Raw genomic sequence first — 15,872 nt, forward strand, 5'->3', positions numbered from 1 at the left:
TAATAAAAGGCGACAAGAATTGTTACTATCCGTTGTTAATTCATAACACATTTTGAAATGTTAATTGGTTCAACTTATTATCCTTATTATCGTTAGAAAGATACATGTAATATTATACTTTTGACGCTGTTATTGTCACGTCTTTTCTGTTTTTGGTGTTTTTCTTCTTACTGGAACTTTTTATTTCTATGAATGATAATGAAATTGTGATGCTTTTTGTTCCTTTATTTGCAGCTGTCTGTTCTCCGTTAGAATGTCATCAGTTAAAACTTTTTATATTCTTATTATTATTTTTCTTTGCTTTTGTCATGTGACCACAGAATTATTATATTTGTAATTATTGTATGTAACGAGATACTGTAAATGTATAAGTTACCGAAATAAACTATTTTTTCTTTCTTCTTCTTCTTCTTCTTAAAGTATTTCTATGAAATATTCACTTTACTGTAGGGATGAATGTATACTTCAGGATACAAATGCATTTTAGGTGCCTTTCCTGTTTATAATGTATGCTTTAGAAAATTCGGACAAAAACAAATAAAATTGGTGTTTTTATAATGTTTAATTGTTAAGAGTAGCCCTATTTGCTAGATTATCTATATGAAAACATAGATATTATTGTAGGGACACATGTATACTTTACGATAAATAAATGTATTCACAGATATATCTGTGACTTTATTCGTTAGAGTGAACATAATACATGCCTTACTAGGTGAAAAGTGCGCGGTAATGAAATGTTCAATTCTTACACTGGACGTTAGTCACTAAGATATATCACTACAGTGTAGAGACGAATATAAACTTAAATATAAATTTTTGACACCTCAGGCCGGTTGTCAGTCATAATAAATACAAGTACATGTATATCTAAGACAATACAAATAAAGTCGGTTTTGCTGCATTCATTAAGATATTTTTGTCAAAACAAAATTAAACCATATAGTAGGGACACGGGCATATTTTAAGATAAACATATACCTGTCCGTTTATCAGTGATGGTCCCGTCGTCTGCTGTTTATCGGTATATTACCCAGGGAATTCACTACATAAATAGAAAATCATACCCGCTTGAATAAAGGAGTATAATCTTCTCTTGTATCATAGAAATAGTTGTTGGTGTTTTAAATGCTGATAGACTTTAACTGCTTATTCTGGTATTTAAAAGAAAAGTATGATATTATAATTTACAAGATTTATTTTATTTCGCGGAAAAAATGCAAATTCGTATTATTTCAGGAACACCGCATTTTGGCTGATACATCGAAGCGCACATAAAACTTTCAACGGCGAAGACTGCGCAAATAAAAGTATTTTCAGTCTTTATTTTGATTAGATATGCATAAAACAATACGCAGTAATAAATATTATGTAAATTAAGGAATAATAAAAGTTGAAACGCATGCCAAAAATACGTTACCAATGTCGGTGAAATATTCTAAATATTTGCGTTTATGTGCGATATGGATTTTTTTGTACCGATAAAGTCCTGCATATTACAAATTAGCAAAGAATAAATGAATGACATTCAAGGTACAATACATCGGAATTTTGTAAATTATTGTCTGATTTACTATCTTAAATTACGTGATATGGAAACTGCTCTCCGTGTAGCTAAAGTAACATAATGCTCATTATACATACTTTAACATGTTTATTAGTTTGATCTGATCTTTTTTTTTCTGTACGGTGTCTTATTAAATAATCTAACCTTTTAATGTTTATTCTCCAGGTTAAAAACTTTACAGCATTATTTAATATTCTTTATCTAATATCAGCCACGATATCACAATTGAATTAAAATTCACTGCTGAATAATTTTGAAAATGATATAACACATATATATTTTATTCGTCGTTGCTCATTGTCGTTAAGCAATAAAACAAAGCATACATAGAATGACTTGGCAGACTGGCAGAAAATTCAAATACATAAATAAAACTCACACATTCGAGGGGGCTATTACTAATTTTACTTGCACATATATTTCGATCTACTTTAAGAGTTCTGAAGCTTATCTACTCAGTATCATGTAGACGCTTAATATGCCTCTTCACTGACCAAGAGTTATCTATGAAAGCGTCTGCATGAGCTGAGTCAAAAACATTATGTTGAAAAAAATGCCTTAAGACATACAGTGTTTTGACTGACAGGAAACTTAGCAGGGGTCCAGGCTCAAATATATAAGGACTAAATGACTTACATTTATCTTAAGCCAGTTTTTGCCAATACGCCGTCTTTGATAGAATTTTTCTATTTAGGTCAGGCTGTCTTGGGGGCTTCAGTCCTTTAAGCTCCATCCCGATGGATCCGAACCTGTAACCCTTATTTTTACCCGTATATCGTTTCCGTACACTCTAGAGAACCATATATGTTCCGCAGTCAATGTCATTATTTATTATGTAACATTATCAATACTTATTAATTATGCCAATAATTCATCGGTAAAGTAGCATCAATATATATATATAGCAGATAACAATGCAAATGAAAAGGTTACAACAATGCTAGAGTTTGTATAATTGATTTTAATATACATGTAATATAACATATTTTTTGTAAGTGTGTATAATGTTATATAATATAAGTAAATATTCAACATGTTTATTCATTTACATAAATGAATAAAAAATACTTTCAATGCATCGAAATTTTAATGATCTCGTAAATCACTATTACGAATAACAAATATTTATGAAAATGTGACATCATTTTATTTTTAAATGAAGGTGTTTAGATAATATTTACCACGCGATACCATCCGATAGTTATTTGGTTTTGCAAACATATAATTTTGAAGTTTATTTTCATTATCAACATTATTATTTTATTATATCAGTGTCACTTTGCCTGTGTATTTGTGTATGAAATCCGTTATAATATAAATTTTGATTACGAAAAACTGAGCTCCTGACAGACTGTTAATTAAGTCCGTGAATAGGATATTACATTTTTTGTCCAAATGACAACAATAAATGGTCGGCGAACCATACACTAAATAACTATGGAAACGCGCTGTATAGCCAATATGCGTCTACGTGACACCTATATCAGACGACATTGAGCACGGCACCTAGGTATCGTAAACAAACATAATCACCATACGAAAAATAAAAAAAAATATTATAATATATTTAAGGGTGTGCTGGAATTGTAACGTATGAATACATGTATTTTTCGTGAAAAACATATCGATAAAAGAAAACTGTTCCCGTCAAAATAATGTCGATAAGGATTCGGGTAAACAATGAGTGAGAGCATGAGCGCCTTATTTTAAAGTTTTCACGAGTTTCATAAATTCCATAAAAATCCGTTTGTTAAAATATTTTTATGAAACTTTCATTGTCAGAAAGGGAACGACGTTGCATTAAAGAAAAAATAATACAATAGGGGAGAAAAAATGTGTACGGTACCGCTATAACTACCGCGCGCAGCAAGCTTAAGTGTAATTTTTCACAAATTTCATTTATCGCTCAAGAACAATTTTATTAAGATATTTGGATGAAAAGTCCACTGTATTGTAGGGAACAATGTTGCACTAGAGAAAGAACAATGAATATCATGATATATCTAAGTACATGTATTTTTCGGGAAAAAGCTTAAATCAGATAAAAGATGGACTTTCACTTCCACTGAATATTTAAACATATCGATATTTATTAAGATATATAAGGATAATTTAGATCGGAATATAGTTAATTACATATACAAGGTAGGGAAAACACGTGTATTATACCGCTATAAATACTGCGCGCACCTAACTAAAGTTGAGTTTTTCACGAACTTCATTAATCGCTTAAGAACTTATTTATTAAAATATCTGGATGGAAATTTCACTGTATGATAGGTGAACATCTTGCATTTAAGAAAAATAAAAAAAAATATAACATATTTAAGAGTGTGCTGGAATTGTAACGTATAAATACATGTATTTTTCGTGAAAAAAAAGCTTAAATCGGAATGAAAGGGTGGTTGAATTTTCAAATATATAGATATTTATTAAGATATATCGGGATAATTTAGATCAGAATAACGGTAATTGTATATACAAGGTAGACAACGAAAGCAATTTATGAAATCTTAGGGAGGAAAACCGGGGCGGGAAAACACGCATATAGTTCTGTTCTTTAAAACCGCGCAGCGTATTTAAGTCGTGTGACTGATGAAAATTTCACTGAATACTAGGGATAATGTTATATTAAAGAAAGACTAATAGATATTATAATTTATCTATCTATATATCTAAAGAGGAAAATATATGTACAAGGTAAACAATAAAAGCAAACTATGATATCTTAGTACAGAAAACACACATGTATACCTGATAGAAGTACCGGGCGCGGCAAAAATAAGTTTTCCACGAACTTCATTGGTTTCGCGTAAAGTTATACAGTGATATACTTTCATGGTAACTCTACTGATATATAGGTTGAAGCATTGCAATTAAGTAAAACAATTACGTTATATAATATATCTATATGTTTGTATGGTACAAGACTTTAAAATACATGTACATATCGAAAATTGAAAATTCCGAAAAATCAGAAGTCGTAAAATCTCGTCTGCATATTATGAAATAAGGGCGTGAGACCAATGTCGTAAAATGTCAGTTTGATCACGTTGACATATATTCTCCGGCGACAATTCGAACTAAATGTTATCATATCAAACTAAATAAGATAAATAAGGAAACAATCGATACGTTGGTACGACACTGTCTGTTATTCAAAATGCACATAATTCAAATACATGTACGAGGTGCATGGTGAGAACATTATAATGGTGGAAATGAACGGAAGCTATCTATAATCACGACTGTCCCACAATTATATGCTTATTACGGGACAGACACGTTGGGAGGGCTTTTAGAACAGAACAGAACAGAACATATCTTTTATTTTCACCCAAGCTTTTTTCAATACAATATGGGGGCATAACACAATTTTTATATAACAAAAAATGCATAGTTCCGGTACGAACAAAAAAGTGAATAATCATTTAACACATTACATTGCCAATGAGGGTGTCGGGCTATTGCCGATTGTATGATGAAAGCATTATCCAGGGACAGGGGTGCGATTACGCCTCCTTCGGAATCAAGTATATTAAATGATGATAGTGCATTAATAGACAGAAATGGTGTTGATACTGTTCAAGAGATGCCGTAAAATGATAAAAAATTCACTCTATGGATTTATTACATGCTTTTGAGTGAATTAAAAACTGATAATTTCACTGTTTTCAATTTAACCCCCTTAAGTTGTTTGAGTGAAATACAATCGTTCACAGTGCTTGAAACCACCTTAATGACGTGACTTCGTAAATGACGTCACGTTGTATAATTATTTGGCGCGCCTTCCATTTAGTATTAGGTTAAATGTCATTTAAACGTTTATAATATAATACAAAGAAAATTTGTTACACTGAAATAAACAAATATTCTCTATATATGATATTACTTCAACAACGGGACAGAAATTCAAGGGATGAAAATGTCGTTGTCTTCAAGGTTGTGTAACATTTCGATATTAAATCATTGTTCCAAGTATATTAAAAAAAAATGTTTTATAACAATGGCTGTTTTTAACATTTTTCGAAAAATCATTATTACGGCGATTAACGCGGTTTTCAAATATTTCATCTATATATAAAGCATCAGATTTCCCTTGTTAATTGATTTTTAGTGTTAAATAATATTAATTTGGACCGCTTTTCTACAATAAATACCCCCAAGGAACATACAGTAAAGCATATGCAACGGTTCTCATTTAGATAATGTTTGTCCAGGGTTTTGTTTTTCTATAGCACATGATTATTGGAACGAAAATGCCAGTTCTGTGACAGTATTGAAGACGAAAGCCATGTCATTCTTGATTGCTTTGTGTTCGATGAATCGCGACAATCATTATTTGATAAGGCTAAAACAGTAGATAGTGCATTTTTACAAATGTCTAAAAATGAACAATTAATATTTCTGTTCACTAAAACTGAAATGATACGTTATTGTGCCAAAAGCTGTTTTAACATTCTACAACGTCGTCTTTTATTCTCTTGTAAATAATGCCATTATATTTGCTTTAAACATGATAATGTATTTTACCTAGGTTAAGGTAATCCTTGCTAATCAGGTCATGAAAGATCTTATCTTGGATGATAATCGATCTTTTAAAACGTTTTTATAGGCGCGATTGGGCTCCGATTTACAATTCTCAATTTCTTAGCAGTTTTTATTTTTCGATTAGCGATGGTTACCTTACTTTTAATATTTTGTTTAAATACATTGTAATTTTACTATTTGATTTTAGTCTTAGACTAACTGTATAGGTCTTGAATATGTTTATCATTGATATAATGTCTCTTAAAATTCTTAAATAGAATGGTAGTATGCAGATTTTATGTGAATATGCGTTAATATGTAAAAAAATGTATGTATACGAATGAGACAAAAATAAAGTATGAATATATGATTAATTGGGCGGAGCGATAAACCGTTTAGCGTCTGGTCAATTCCGCTGCGTGGCAGACTATACCTTTACGATACTGTACAAATGTGCATGTTATGTTAATGTGTTAAGCGACGATAATTTCCATTACGCCGCCTGTCAATCAAGCTGGCAGGGGTCACAGAGATAAGCTAATCAGCGATCGTTATCAGTTTCACCCTAAGATGCCTGAGAAGCCCATCATTTACCTTAAATAAAACAATGGTGCAGAATTAATTAAGATTGAAATTATTTATAAATTTAAAGCTATTTAATCTGTATATTACATTATTAATAAAGTTACCAGATATACTGACATATTGACATATCGAGTAAGTTAGTTTATTATACAAAAGTCAATTGATTTCTACAAATGGAAATAATGAGTTTTGTAGTGGGTACAAAACATTTATCCTGGCTGTAGCACAATGCATTGAAAAATAAAAACGTTTCAATAAATCCACAATTTTTGCCATTACCTATTCATAATCACATTATAAACATATAATAAGGTCCCAGAATATCCAAAAGATATGACATTTTGTAGTTTATAACGTATAGCATCAATAAAAACGCAGCCGTAAAAATGCAAATGTAATGAGTAAACACATTACAGTAAACGTTGAGGAAACGAGGCGCTGTGAATATCGGAACTCTTTAAATACCGGACAATTAATTTAGACATTCATTAAACGATTGCATGAAACATTGACAATACCGGAATCTGTAAAAATCGAGAATTGGGAAGATTAACAGTATGAAGTCAATTATATAGATAATTACCCTGACAATACCGGACGTCGAAGGTGTGAATAACCTTGCAATTGTCAATTGGTTGTTTGTAATTCGCTAACTGAGCGGTGACTAAATAGTAATTGTCTGATTTGTTTATTATGTCTCTTTTTACAGTTTGAATTACTTTGATTTATATTTCTTTCTTTAAAACATTAAAAAAAGTGTATTATCTTTATATTTCTGTTTAAATAACGACTTAATGACTATTAATACTGCATTATCTTTTCAGGACTTACAACCGGATCATATATATTGTAAAATATTATTTTGTAAACCCCTTATGTATTTTATTAATACCTGGTTGAATAAATATATTTGAATTGAATTGTTTATTATCTCTCTTTTCACAGTTTGATTTACTGTAAAGCATATATGTTACCGTTTAATAGTTATGCCTAAATGCGCAGGTAAAATCGGTATGAATAAAAACACAGATTTTTTTTATAATGCGTTGCTTTTGTATATAAATTTCCGTATGTAGAACTTTATTGACTATTTGTGTAATAAAGAAACTTACTCGGCCCGTCAATATGCCAGTTTATTTGGTAACTTTATAAATGTACTAATTAAATAGTTCTAAATTTACATAAAATTAAATAGACATGAAGCTTGTCTTAGGTAAATGGTAGACTTTGCAGGCATCTTAGCGTGAAACTGATAACGATCGCTGATTGGCTTATCTCCGTGGCCCCTGTCAGCTTGATTGACAGGCGGCGTTATGTCAATTTTCAATGACTGCATGTTTATATTTGATACAAAATAACAACTTGTATGGCTTTATGCTACGCACGCCTTACGGCAAACTTGTTTTTCATCCCTTATTACTTAATCGCTACGTCTTAAAAATCTGTATGACACCGATTAGATTACCATTTGAGCATATTACCGTTTAATCTTATAAATAATGTTTATTTTTGTTTGTTTGTTTTGAAAAATTTTCAGTACTAATTTTTCATCCGACGATGACAACAATAGAAAAATGAATCAATTTCCATTATTGGAATTACTTGGTGTTATCCATTATATGAACAATATTAAAAATTTGTTTTCTATAAGGTTATTATTACAACTGAACCAAGTGATCAACATATTGTTTGTTTTTCGAAAAAAAAAACCTTACCGCGGTATTTATATTTAATGAATTCAAATAAGTTATATACTTTAAATCCAGGAGAGACTTGCCATTTAGCTTGTGAAACTATTTGAATGTCAAAATAGACTGGATGAGACAGAAAATACAGATAGCAGATCGGCGAAGAGTACATCATAGCATTTTGGATTGTTTTATATTTAAATGAATTTTGGTGATTAAATCGTTACATATGACACTTTCCTGTATTCATTCCCGTCATATTCCAAGATAAAATGCCAGTGCCTGTTTTGTTATAATTATTATTATTATTATTATTATTATTATTATTATTATTATTATTATTATTATTATTATTATTATTATTATTATTAATTATTATTAGTATTATTTCTTCTTCTTCTTCTTCTTCTTATTATTATTATCATTATTATTAATATTATTATCATCAATATTATTAATTATTATAATTATTATTATTATCATTATTTTTTATTATTATTATTGTTATTATGATGATTTTTATTTTATTATTATTATTGTTTTTATCATTATTATTTTTTATTACTATTAATATTATTATTATTATTATTATAAATTATTATTATTATTTTTTCTTCTTCTTATTGTTAGCATTATTTTAATCATAATTATCATAATTATTATTATCATCGATATTATTATTAATTAATTTTATTATTATTATTTTTATTATCATTATTATTTTTATCATTATTATTATTATTTATGTATATTATAATTATTATTTATCTATTATTATTATTATTACTATTTTATTATTAATATCTTTTTAATAATATTATTATTATTACTATTATTACTTTTTATTTCTTATTATAATAATTATTATTATTATTTTTATTATTTTTGTTATTAGATCTATTATTTATTTATTTATCTATTATTATTATTATTATTATTATTATTATTTTACTGCATATTCCCTGCCATTTTATTTGATTTTTGGATTTTATTTTATTCGTATATTTTGTATTATATTTTATAAGCGCCACACCTAAAAGATAGAACACTCTCCCATTTGCAAGGAATGGGAATTATCTCCCATTATAAGAAATTGGATTTTTTTCCCATTTATCAAAATAGGATTTTCTTCCCATTATTAAGATGGGTGATTTCACCCATGGGTGCGTTCCACCCATAATGAAAATGGGAGATTCTAAAAATATTTATATTTCGATCTATTTTTTTAGGAAGGAATATCTTAAGTCAAGATTAGTGATTTTATTTTAAAATAATGGTATATAATTTTTTTTAATTCTCCCGTGATTTTTTTCTCCCATTCTCGTAAAGAGGAAATGAAACCCCACGAAACTCCCACTGGGAGACCAAATCCCCAGTGGGGGAATCGAAAAACCCCATTGGACGGCCAACTTTGAATGTCTCCCCTGCATTTAATTTTAAGGGTATCGTCATTTCAAAGGCCAGGTTTTACTTGACTCAATCTCTATTATTGACCGGTCTTTAAATTTTTTCTCTAATCAATTTAAAAAAGGTAGCTGAGTTTGCGAAAATTCCGGATTTGCAAACTTATTCCGGAGGCTGTTTTTGCCAAATCATAACCTGTAACTTACCTTATATAAAATGTTGTTGATAACACACTGTTTGGCATACATGCTATAACATCCTGGACGTCTGGGAAAGTCCCAAAAATAAGATGTCTGTCCCGGAGATGTCCCAGAAATGATTTATGTCCCGGTATAAAAAAAATCTAAAATAATCTACTTTGTAGCCAGAAATTTTACATTTTTAGCTCAGCTGTCACAAAGTGACAGGGTGAGCTTTTGTGATGGCTTTTCGTCCAGCGTCCGTCCGTCCGTCCGTCGTCCTTCCGTCCGTAAACTTTTGCTTTAAATGACATCTCCTCATAAACCACTGAGCCAATTTCATCCAAACTTCACAGGAATGTTCCTTTGGTGGTCACCTTTGAAAATTGTTCAAAGAATTTAATTCCATGCAGAACTCTGGTTGCCATGGCAACCGAAAGAAAAATCTTTAAATATCTTCTTTTAAAGAACTGTAAGAGCTAGAGCTTAGATATTTGGCATGAAACATCTTCTTGTGAATGTCTACCAAGTTTGTTCAAATAAAAGCCCTGGGGTCAAAATTGGCCCCGCCCCAGGGGGTCATTGATTTTCCCTATATGCATATAGTAAAAACTTAAAAAATCTTCTTTTAAAGAACTGTAAGAGCTAGAGCTTAGATATTTGGCATGAAACATCTTCTAGTGAATGTCTACCAAGTTTGTTCAAATAAAAACCCTGGGGTCAAAATTGGCTCCGCCCCAGGGGGTCATTGATTTTCCCTATATGCATATAGTAAAAACTTAAAAAATCTTCTTTTAAAGAACCCAAAGAGCTAGAGCTAAGATATTTAGCATGAAACATCTTCTAATGAGTGTCTACCAAGTTTGTTCAAATAAAAGCCCTGAGGTCAAAATTGGCCCTGCCCCAGGGGGTCATAGATTTTCCCTATATGCATATAGTAAAAACTTAAAAAATCTTCTTTTAAAGAACCCAAAGAGCTAGAGCTAAGATATTTGGCATGAAACATCTTCTAGTGAGTGTCTACCAAGTTTGTTCAAATAAAAGCCCTGGGGTCAAAATTGGCCCCGCCCTGGGGGGGTCATTGATTTTCCCTATATGCATATAGTAAAAACTTAAAAAATCTTCTTTTAAAGAACCGTAAGAGCTAGAGCTTAGATATTTGGCATGAAACTTTTTCTTGTGAATGTCTACCAAGTTTGTTCAAATAAAAGCCCTGGGGTCAAAATTGGCCCCGCCCCAGGGGGTCATTGATTTTCCCTATATGCATATAGTAAAAACTTAAAAAATCTTCTTTTAAAGAACCCAAAGAGCTAGAGCTAAGATATTTAGCATGAAACATGTTCTAATGGGTGTCTACCAAGTATGTTCAAATAAAAGCCCTGGGGTCAAAACTGGCCCCGCCCCGGGGGTCATTGATTTTCCTTATATGTGTATAGCAAAAACTTAAAAATCTTCTTTGGAAAAACCCAAATAGCTTTAGTTTAGATATTAAGCATGAAACATCTGTAAGTAAATATCTACAAATTAAAGCCCGGGGGTCAAAACTGGCCCTGCCCCAGGGGTGTCCTTGTTTTTAACTATATGTGTATAGTAAAAACTTAAAAAATCTTCTTTTAAAAAACCCAATGAGCTAGAACTTAGATGTTTAGCATGAAACATCTTCTTATGGGTGTCTACCAAGTCTGTTCAAATAAACAAATAAAAGCCCTTGGGTAAAAATTGGCCGGGGGGGGGGGGGGGGCTATATACAGGTGAGCGATCTCAGGGCCATCATGGCCCTCTTGTTATATAATCTTATTGTCAAGTTATTAACTATTCTAGAATGCTTATAACAAACAATTATCCCCATACAGCATTGCAATATACAGTAAATGGTGACACTTTGCTTGCATACAAGGTATGTACAGTAAATGTTTGAAAATTTATTCATAGTTTTTTTTACAGGCAAATGAGACGAATTTTTACCCAGGTGAACCTGATGATTATAAGAATGGTCAGGAATGTATACAGATTGTCGGAGGACGTAGAGATTATACGGGCTCGTGGGACGATGGTAACTGTTCCATACAACAAGGATTTATCTGTGAGAAAAATGCCGGTGAGTATGATGTCAGCCATGTATTCTTATGATGTCATATATGAATTGTTCTTTTTATAGCATTTCACATGAGTTCACATATTATATCAAATTTATTAAACAATATTAAACAAACTGGTTAAAAAGGAAGAATACAAAGAAACCACATTTCAATATTAAATAAATTCAAGAAATTATCATTAAACGCTATTAACCTTTTACCCCATAAGCATATTGCGAAAAATGGCCGTTTTCATTGAAAAGCCTCCTGTAACAAGTTCAAACTGCTAGGAAACTATGAAAAATGCTTCAATACTGATGAAACTTGGCACAAATGTTGACTACACCATAACCTCTGTAACAGCATGCTCAATTGTAAATTTCCTGTTACCATGGCAACAGGGGGACGTCTCAAAATTGCCAAAAATCACTATTTTGCATTGCTTTTTTCCATCAAAACTGATTTCAAAGTGCTGCAACTTCTCAATGAATTGAGATAGAGTAAAAGGCTTTTCAGCGTCGGTTACTAGTTACCCTAAGATCGGCCTGAGGCCATTTTTAGCCTGTCACATGTCCAAAATTTTCTTGGCGATGACGGGGGACTCCGCCCCCCTTCAAACCCCCCAAACAGAAGGGGGCACATCCCCCTTCTGGCAACCCCCTGATCTAACATTTGGATGGGGGACAGCGCTGAAAAAGTGGTCACTTTTTAGCTCACCTGAGCATGCTCAGGGTGAGCTTTTAGGATCGATGATTGTCCGTCGTCCGTCCGTAGTCTGTCCGTCGTCCGTCCACAAGTTGTTTAGTTGTTAACACTCTAGCGGTCGCATTTTTTCATCAGTCATCATCAAACTTGGTCAGGATGCTTATCTAGTTGATAGCTCGGATGAGTTCGAACATGGGTCATCTCGGATGAGAAACTAGGTCACGAGAGCTAAAAATAGAAAAACCTTGTTTACACTCTAGAGGTCACATTTTTGCCTCAATCATCATCAAACTTGGTCAGGATGTTTGTCTAGGTGATAGCTCGGATGAGTTCGAACATGGGTCATCTTGGATGAAAAAGTAGGTCACCGGAGCTAAAAATAGAAAAACCTTGTTAACACTCTAGCGGTCACATTTTTGCATCAATCATCATCAAAGTTGGTCAAGATGCTTGTCTAGGTGATAGCTCGAATGAGTTCGAACATGGGTCATCTCGGATGAAAAAGTAGGTCACCGGAGCTAAAAATAGAAAAACCTTGTTAACACTCTAGCAGTCACATTTTTGCATCAGTCATCATCAAACTTGGTCAAGATGCTTGTCTAGGTGAAAGCTCGGATGAGTTTGAACATGGGTCATCTATGATGAAAAACTAGGTCACCGGAGCCAGAAATAGAAAAACCATGTTAACACTCTAGAGGTCACAATTTTGCCTCAATCATCATCAAACTTGGTCAGGATGTTTGTCTATGTGATAGCTCGGATGAGTTTGAACATGGGTCATCTATGATGAAAAAGTAGGTCACCGGAGCTAAAAATAGAAAAAAGCTTGTTAACACTCTAGCGGTCACATTTTTGCATCAATCATCATCAAACTTGATCAAGATGCTTGTCTAGGTGATAGCTCGGATGAGTTCGAACATGGGTCATCTCGGATGAAAAAGTAGGTCACCGGAGCTAAAAATAGAAAAACCTTGTTAACACTCTAGCGGTCACATTTTTGCATCAATCATCATCAAACTTGGTCAGGATGTTTGTCTAGGTGATAGCTCGGATGAGTTTGAACATGGGTCATCTCGGATGAAAAAAGTAGGTCACCGGAGCTAAAAATAGAAAAACCTTGTTAACACTCTAGCGGTCACATTTTTGCATCAATCATCATCAAACTTGATCAAGATGCTTGTCTAGGTGATAGCTCGGATGAGTTCGAACATGGGTCATCTCGGATGAAAAACTAGGTCATCGGAGCTAAAAATAGAAAAACCTTGTTAACACTCTAGCGGTCACATTTTTGCATCAGTCATCATCAAATTTGGTCAAGATGCTTGTCTAGGTGAAAGCTCGGATGAGTTTGAACATGGGTCATCTCGGATGAAAAACTAGGTCACCGGAGCTAAAAATAGAAAAACCATGTTAACACTCTAGAGGTCACAATTTTGCCTTAATCATCATCAATTTTGGTCAGGATGTTTGTCTAGGTGATAGCTCGGATGAGTTTTGAACATGGGTCATCTATGATGAAAAAGTAAGTCACCGGAGCTAAAAATAGAAAAACCTTGTTAACACTCTAGCGGTCACATTTTTGCATCAATCATCATCAAACTTGATCAAGATGCTTGTCTAGGTGATAGCTCGGATGAGTTCGAACATGGGTCATCTCGGATGAAAAACTAGGTCACCGGAGCTAAAAATAGAAAAACCTTGTTAACACTCTAGTGGTCACAATTTTGACTCAATTGTCATCAAACTTGGTCAGGAAACTTGTCTAGGTCATTGCTGGGAATAAATCGACCATGGGTCATCTCAGATGAAAAAACTAGGTCACAGGAGCTAAAAAATAGAAAAATCTTGTTAACACTCTAGTGGCTACTGTTGTGATCCAAATATTCTGTTAATTGGTCTGAAAGTTTGTTTTGATGATTTCTAAGTCAAGATCGAACATGGGTCATCTTGGATGAAAAACTAGGTCACACCGCCCAAATATGGAAAAACCTTGTTAACATTGTAGTGGTCACATTTTTCGACTCAATTATCATCAAACTTGGTCAGGATGCTTGTCTAGGTAATTGCTTGGATGAGTTCGAAATCTCATGTGAAACTAGGTCACCGGAGCTAAAAATAGAAAAATCTTGTTAACACTCTAGTTGCTACTGTTTTGATCCAAGTATCCTGGAACATACAGCAAAGATTTTTAACTACACATGTGTAAATTATATTCACAGAGTGTAGTATCATAATCACTGGCTGCATTTTGTTCTAAATGGCATATACATTGTATCTGTATTTAAATCTCATTACTTCATATAATGGTTAAAAGTTTTACCGCAATGATAACTAAAATTACTTTTGATTGCTCAGCCATTGAAAGTTTGTCATTTTTTTATGTGCATCTTTTTCGGCGCTTTAGTGAAAATAATTCAAAGCTCCATTTGATTTTTCATTCAACTATTTATTTGATAAGCGTAATAATTATTCAATATGTTTAAGTAATGATTATCCATTAGATTTGTGTAATGTTTTTTATTTTATTTGTTGTTTGTGTTATGTTTATGTATTTGGATGATGTAATAATTATTTGGTTGGTTTCTGTTTTAATGATAAATAAACATATATGTTACATTTTTTTTTCAGTTCCTAAAGTAATCTTGCCACCAACTGGTCCACCTGTACCTAGTAAGTCATCTTTATATTGATTTTATATAATTTGATTTTATAGGCCTATAATGGTAGAAATAATGCTTAAAAATGTTTTGTGTGCTGTGTAAACATTACATTTTGCATAATTGTTATTGGAAATTTTAAAAAGAAAAAATTTTGAAAAGAGTTGTTTTTTTAAAAAAAACTTCAGCAAGAAAAAACAACCTAATTGACTTCTTTTTTAGTGCTTTTTTTTTGCAAATACTTTAATTCTGTCTGCCCAGACTCTAATCTGATGGTTGCTGAGTTTCTCTATTTACAAATTGAAATGCCCTAAAATTTTACTAGACTATTCCAAAATTCAAAGCTTACTATTGCATTTTTGGGGGTTAAGAGTTAAACCAAACTCCTGCCCCTCATAACTTGCCCTCTAATCTTAAACCAAATCTCGCCCCACATATAATGTCCTTTAATCTTCAACATAACCTCGATCCTCATATCT

General features: G+C 32.1%; 1 protein-coding gene across 1 annotated transcript in view; it reads left to right on the plus strand.

Annotated features, from left to right (window-relative positions):
• LOC132742102 (uncharacterized) overlaps positions 1-15,872 on the plus strand; it is a gene marked incomplete at its 5' end in the record, with an annotated part of 93,678 nt that overhangs the window by 26,820 nt on the left and 50,986 nt on the right. The window contains 2 exons of the mRNA XM_060730422.1: positions 11,898-12,051; positions 15,365-15,406. Coding sequence (XP_060586405.1) covers positions 11,898-12,051; positions 15,365-15,406 — 196 coding nt within the window. The remainder of the gene's footprint in view (positions 1-11,897; positions 12,052-15,364; positions 15,407-15,872) is intronic.

Source organism: Ruditapes philippinarum, unplaced genomic scaffold (genome assembly GCF_026571515.1).
Source record: "Ruditapes philippinarum isolate M1 unplaced genomic scaffold, ASM2657151v2 ctg2471_1_1_1_1, whole genome shotgun sequence".
Classification (NCBI taxonomy): Eukaryota; Metazoa; Mollusca; class Bivalvia; order Venerida; family Veneridae; genus Ruditapes; species Ruditapes philippinarum.